The 6,766-nt window shown below is 35.0% G+C and overlaps 2 protein-coding genes across 3 annotated transcripts in view; one reads left to right on the top strand and one right to left on the bottom strand.

Moving 5' to 3' along the window:
• LOC107623283 (chaperone protein dnaJ A6, chloroplastic) lies at window positions 265-4,934 on the top strand. Of its 2 annotated transcripts, none has more exons than XM_021115006.1 (8): window positions 265-582; window positions 957-1,184; window positions 2,007-2,145; window positions 2,270-2,327; window positions 3,083-3,125; window positions 3,478-3,526; window positions 3,610-3,690; window positions 3,778-4,934. In XM_021115006.1, the coding sequence occupies exons 2-8, from the start codon at window positions 1,078-1,080 to the stop codon at window positions 4,633-4,635; spliced, it is 1,335 nt and encodes a 444-aa protein (XP_020970665.1). In that variant the 5' UTR covers window positions 265-582; window positions 957-1,077; the 3' UTR covers window positions 4,636-4,934. The 2 variants fall into 2 exon arrangements, with proteins under 2 accessions (XP_020970665.1, XP_016180969.1); XM_016325483.2 differs by having other exon boundaries at window positions 267-553.
• The window catches only part of LOC107620273 (aluminum-activated malate transporter 2-like), a 4,330-nt gene continuing 2,541 nt past the window's right edge, over window positions 4,978-6,766 (bottom strand). Inside the window, exons 3-6 of the mRNA XM_016322459.1 lie at window positions 6,126-6,272; window positions 5,888-6,028; window positions 5,462-5,794; window positions 4,978-5,040 (exon numbers count right to left, since the gene is read on the bottom strand). Coding sequence (XP_016177945.1) covers window positions 4,978-5,040; window positions 5,462-5,794; window positions 5,888-6,028; window positions 6,126-6,272 — 684 coding nt within the window. The remainder of the gene's footprint in view (window positions 5,041-5,461; window positions 5,795-5,887; window positions 6,029-6,125; window positions 6,273-6,766) is intronic.

Raw genomic sequence — 6,766 nt, 5'->3', positions numbered from 1 at the left:
TTTTGGTGGCTCCTAAATTTTGAGTATTAACGTAAGCTTTATTTGTTTTAAAAATTAAATAATTTAAATATTTTCTAAATCTTTTAATAAATTGTTCTTCGAACACTAATAAAAAAACTTAAAAAAGTATTATCTTAACAACCGCAATAAAGCTACTGTTTAAGTATTTAGTTAAATCCATATTTTATTTATGGAAAATTCCTAAAATTCAAGTGGCCGAAAATGTGTAGTTGATTTGCAGCAAGAAGAGAAGGCGTTAGGGTTCTAGAATTAACTAAACAATAATAAGTTAAGCAGTTTCAAGTAATAAAAACCGAAACAAAACTCCACCACCCGGTTCCTTCATTCCTTGCTTGCTTTGGTGTGCGGTAATTGGAGAGTTCCGTTTCCAACTCCCATCACAAATACACACACGCAGCATTACTAGTTACTACGCTATACCCTCCTCATCCTTCAACCTTCCACGCGCCACAACACTATCTTCTCTCTAGTGATAACATCACGCGCCACACCGTAGTAGCGAGCTACGCTTAAACCAAGACTCAGCCACCTGGTTCGTCCTTGTGTATTGGGAACTACGTAGTTAGTTTTGTTCTTCTTATTTGTTCATTTCTTCGTTTTTGTTGTTAAATAAATTGAAGTACCCTCTTTTCTGTTAGAAATTACGTTGCTTATCTATATAGTTCACTAATTGCAACTTTCGTATTCCTTTTATTATTATTAGTATTATTTGCTCATGCGAAATTTGAAGTTTTGTTTACAGTATATGTTGTTATATATCTCGTCACTTTTATTCTGTTTGTAAAACCTTGGATTCTTATTTATTTATTTTTTGGATTTTTGTGGGTGAAATTTGCTTTGCTACTGCAATTGCTTGTAGGTTTTTCAGACTTTCTCATATCATTTATGGCATAATTGATAATTGTCAATGAAATTTTCATTTTTACTTTTTGCAGATTGAAGAATTTCGCTAAGGATTGGTGGTGGTGGTTGTTGTTGTTGAAGAGCTTGGTTAAGTATTCTTATACCGATTATTATCAGTGTGTTGGCTTGCTGAAATAGTGAAAATTATATTGGATGGCAATTACACATTTTGGTAGTACATTTGCAACTCAATGGGGAATTCGTCCTCAGGTTTTCGCAAGATCCAGCATGGTGAGCAAGACTACATCATCCAGCCACAAGTGAGTCCTCCTTTGTTTAGATATATTTGTTATATGGAATACAATTAACAATTGGTTTGAGGTGTTCTGCCACTATTCCTTGTTAATCATGATGATGCTCTTGAATTGAAAAGTGCTAAATAACTTCTAACATGTTTTCCTTATCATAGTATCCATGTGATATAACAATAAGCTTTGGAGAAGATGTAATTTCGTTACTGTAATTGTCGTGCATAGTAGTTTTATTATTTGTGTATTGTCACAGATTCTCAGAGCTAGGTGCTGTTTTTACCCTCCTGATATTAAATCGTAATATATTGCAATGTCTTACTTATAGCAGTGGTGGATCTTTGTGGAAGGAGTGACAGTGGTGGTTGCCAAATTTTGACATAACTTGTAAATTTTTTGAGAGTAAACCCCCCAATATTGTCTTTGATTAAAATACGAGAGACAAAATAGTCATTTAAGATTTAAAAGTGACAAATTCATTCCACACAATCCTTTTACCAAACAAGTTTGTCTCTAATCATTTAAAAAGGCGGACATATTAGTCCTCTCATGTATACGTATGGAATGACTTATCTGTCACCCTTTTCTGAATGATGATTGACTAATTTGTCAACTTCCAAATCTTGAGAGACGATGTTGTCCTTTGTATTTTTTTCCATTAGAGATGAAATAATTACTCATTTCTTTTATAATTACTACTAACTCTTAATATTAAATGGCTCCCAATGGGCTAGCTTCGTCCTTGTTTAATAGATACACTTTCTTTGAGCATAGTTCATTGTGTTGTAGAGTGTACTCCAATTAACTTGTGTATTTGTGTATTACTTCTTACAGTGTTACAAGCAGGGTGAGCTTTATAGCGGCCCCAGCTTCAAGCTTTTTCTCCCGGGATTCCTCACGTGCGCTATTTAACATGAGTTCATCTCAGACATATCACCGAAGGGGTTCAAGGTTGATAGTTAGAGCAGAAACAGTAAGTTTGAATTACTTGTGCATTTCTAAGCAACACTGCCTTTTAGGTTTTTCTAATACAGTTGTGCCTTACCAAATTAGTCCTCTCACGCTAATTTGTTCCCTTTTAACATTACAATATGCAGGATTACTATTCTGTCCTTGGCGTGTCAAGAAATGCTAGTAAATCTGAAATTAAGAGTGGTATTATTCAATGCTTCCGCTGTCTAATATGATTGAACTTCCACCATTTTCAACTGATATGCTCAAATTTCTTGTTTTATTACCTAATTGTATCTTTTAACTTATTTTTATCGATAGCCACTTTCTTAAGGTGGCAATGGTGTCGATATAAAGCGAAAGCAATTACAACACTGAATCTATTAAATAGTAAATTCTTATTCCCTATTGTATAACTCAAAAAGGTGCACCTAAAATACACGTGAAGTATACAAGTACTAGAAATGAACAGGAAATCTAAAGGTATGTTTGGTTGGGGTTAAAATGAGGTGAACATTTTCATGGATGAGTTCCATGACTAAAATTACACATGGAGCTCACCTGTAGAACCTACTGCCCCATTTTTTACCCTCAGCCAAATGTACACTAGAACTTAAAACTATCAAAGGAGTCTGCCAATACCTCGGAACGGAAAAAGAGTAGTCATATCAGTCAACTGTGAAGGATTTGTTAGTGATGTATTACATAAGCTTGTTGCTAAGACTTGAGAGCTACTTTGTTGAAAGGTTTTCATTAACGTAGGATTTTGTCTTCTCCAAGAAAGTTTAATTTTATTTGGCAAGATTGCAAACCATCAGTTCAGTTATAAGGGCTAGTGCGAGATGATTGTGATTGATAAATTATCAAGTGTGTATGTTATGTTTTATTGTGCACATTTTGTTTGTTTATTGCTTCTTGTGTGATTGCAATATCAAATTGCTATACTTTTTATGTTTCAGCTTATCGGAAGCTTGCCCGGAATTATCATCCAGATGTGAACAAGTGAGTTTTTGCCATCTGTTTTAATCACCATCTACTTTCTTACATTCTCCCTCTGCTTAATTGCTTTGTTCCATCTGCTATTTTTTTTTTTTTTAAATTGATATTCTTATTTTAATGTTGCTCTGGACAATGAAATTTGAATGTCCTATGCTATAATGCTTGTAGATTGTCCTTAGTTAAAGAAAGAACAGGTATTTTGTATAATACCTCAACTGCTTATTGGATAAATCTTTTGATCAAGAACCCCATCACATGCCAGTTTTGCTAGTTGTGTTGGTTTCTTTTGTCGATCAGAGTCATGCCATAAATTTTGCTTATAGCTGAACACTTTTGTATTCACTTTATGCTGCAGAGATCCTGGTGCAGAACAGAAATTTAAGGACATTAGCAATGCATATGAGGTAAAGCTATAGATTTTCTAGTGTTACTGGCATTTATTCATGTTTAGTAGTAAATAGTGGTCTAAATTTTAACTATTTTTCAGGTCTTATCAGATGATGAGAAACGATCGATATATGATCAATATGGAGAGGCCGGGCTTAAAGGTTCAGGAATGGGCATGGGGGTAGGTAACCTTTGACAATGATGAAGTATTTATCATCACATGCATGTTTCTCAATTCTCAGAAAGGAATTTATCTCTGTGATTTCAGGATTTCAGCAGTCCTTTTGATATATTTGAAACGCTTTTTGAGGGCATGGGTGGCATGGGTGGCATGGGTTCAAGAGGTGCTTGGAATGGAGCAATTGACGGCGAAGACGAATATTACAGTCTTGTTTTGAACTTCAAAGAAGCAGTTTTTGGAGTAGAAAAGGAGATAGAGATTAGGCGGTTAGATAGCTGTGGCACTTGCAATGGTTCAGGGGCTAAACCGGGGACCAAGTCATCCAGATGTAGCACTTGTGGCGGTCAAGGTCGCGTTGTCTCATCAACCAGGACCCCTCTAGGCATCTTTCAGCAGTCTATGACCTGCTCTTCCTGCAATGGAACCGGAGAAACATCAACACCATGCAGCACATGTTCTGGGGATGGTCGTGTGAGGAAAACAAAACGGATAAGTCTTAAGGTTCCCCCTGGTGTGGATTCTGGTAGCCGTTTAAGAGTCCGGAATGAAGGCAATGCTGGAAGACGTGGCGGTGCACCTGGTGACCTCTTTGTAGTTATCGAAGTTATCCCAGATCCTGTCCTCAAACGAGATGACACCAACATTCTGTACACCTCCAAGGTGTCTTATATTGATGCTATCTTGGGGACTACAATCAAGGTTCCTACTGTAGATGGCATGGTGGATTTAAAAGTCCCGGCTGGGACTCAACCCGGCACAACGCTCGTTATGGCTCGGAAAGGTGTTCCGCTGCTGAATAAGAGTAACATGAGAGGTGATCAATTGGTTCGCGTGCAAGTCGAAATCCCCAAGAGACTGAGTAGTGATGAGAGAAAACTTATCGAGGAACTTGCTGATTTGAGCAAAGGAAAGACTAAAGCTGCTGCTAGTGGTACTAGGAGATAAATTTTTTTGGGTCAAAACATGTTTTTTGTTTTTCTTTTTCTATGTAACGTTTTACTCACTATAAATATTAATTCTCCTATTCATGGATTCTTCTATTTTTTACCATGACACTTGAGGAGAACAGAACATGGTAGGAATAGGTTGTTGCTCCTTATAGATACAGGCCTATATGAGGATTGAAAAAACTAGAAGTCTTGTTCTTCGTTGGAACTGTTGTGTCTTTCATATTTAGTTATTCTTTTGGGAAAACAATTTACATAAACACTGAGATATATACACTTATTACGTTTAAGGGAAAATTGTTCACGCCATGCTCCGGTTGATATTATAATAGTAGTTAACTTATTTTATCACCAGAAGTTTGTACGTTTTGCCAAAGTTTAAACATGTTACTTGTCGCAATATCTGTAAGCATATATCATGATTGAAAGCTACTAAAAAAATTGAAATTTAAAAGATAGCGGTGATACTTTGTTTTAATGGGCTCATGCCGAGTAATTATCCAAATCAGTCTCCAAGGATTTTAGAATCGGACATTTTAGTCCCCATGGAAAATTAATACCCGATCAATTCCCAAGGTTTTACTCCAGCAGACAAATCAGTCCCCAGTTCATTTTCCGGCAGAGTAATTACCCAAATCACTCTCCAAAGATTTTAAAAACAGACATTTTAGTCCCCAAGAAAAACTAATGTACAAATCAATCCCCAACATTTTTCTCTGTTAGACATAATAGTCCTCCTTCCAAAAATAAAATAAAATAAAATAATTATTATTATTAATTGCATAATAATGTTGTACTATATTTTTTATATTTTTTGGTGCAACTTTATTGTCTTTTTTCTTGAATTTTCCTTGGATGGACAATTCATGTATTGACTCAGCGAGTTTCTCAGTGCAAGAAACCACATCAAACAGCAAATAAGTCACAATCACAAGAGGAATATCCTCAAAGAGATTGGTTCCTTCCCATAACCCTGATTTGAGAATGGACTTGAGGTTCATTGCAACAATCTTAGATTTCTCAATGCTAGGGTTTGCAGCATATGATGGTGAAATCTTTTTTTGGATTGACACTGATAATTCCTTTAGAGATTTTCCTGTTTCTTTGCTTATTTGGATGCATGCCTCTTCCACTTTCTTTTTTGTTTCTGATGGACTCTATATAAAACGTAAACATTTCAAATTATTTTTACAATGTCAACTAATCACATTTAAAAAGTTGATTATTGTTACTAATTGTAATTTTAGTACCTTGGTATAATCAAGGAAGCCAATAAGAGAATCAATGAGGTAGGCACATTGCCTTAATAAGCTTCCAATTTTCAAATATTGTTTCCAAGGGTGACCATATCTGAAAGGACCATGGCACGGTTCCCACCTTGCAAAATTCACCTTCAAAATATATAATCATATAATAATAAATCAAATTATTACGTTACTATATAATAAAGTTGTTAATAATTTCGTCAGTCTAGAATATTATTCTTACCAAGCTTTCTTCAATTTGCTTTGAATTAAGAACACTTTTATATGCTTGAAGCTTTGACTTATTAGATTCTTCACCATCTGATGTCCCAAAATATTCATCTCCAAATCCTGCAATATAAATTTGTATTCCATTAGGAAAATATCCCAGCTATTTCATATAATACACAACATATAATATAAAATGAATTTAATCGCAGGACTATTATGTCTAACAGAGAGAAACATTGAAGATTGATTTGTACATTAGTTTTTCTTGGGGACTAAAATGTCCGTTTTTAAAATTTTTGGGGACTGATCTGGGTAATTACTCTGCCGGAAAATGAACTGGGGACTGATTTGTCTGTCGGAATAAAATCTTGGAGATTGATCTGTGTATTAATTTTTTTTTGGGACTAAAATGTCCGATTCTAAAATCCTTGGGGACTGATTTGGGTAATTACTCGGCTCATGTCTAAAGGCAGAGAGGGGTTAGACAAAGATATTCGTCATTAAACCAGTTTGGAAGTTATGTTTCTTCTAGTAAGATAGAATATTAGAATATATTCAAGAAAATCTGGAAAATAACATAAAAGAGAAAGTTATAAACATACTGCCGATTAGTAAATGAAGTAAGAATTAATTACTTTTTGAAGTTCCAGACAA

The sequence above is a fragment of the Arachis ipaensis genome, chromosome B10 (assembly GCF_000816755.2).
Source record: "Arachis ipaensis cultivar K30076 chromosome B10, Araip1.1, whole genome shotgun sequence".
NCBI lineage: Eukaryota > Viridiplantae > Streptophyta > Magnoliopsida > Fabales > Fabaceae > Arachis > Arachis ipaensis.
The sequence above is the reverse complement of the archived record's forward strand: the minus strand, read 5'-3'. Positions and strand labels throughout refer to the sequence as shown.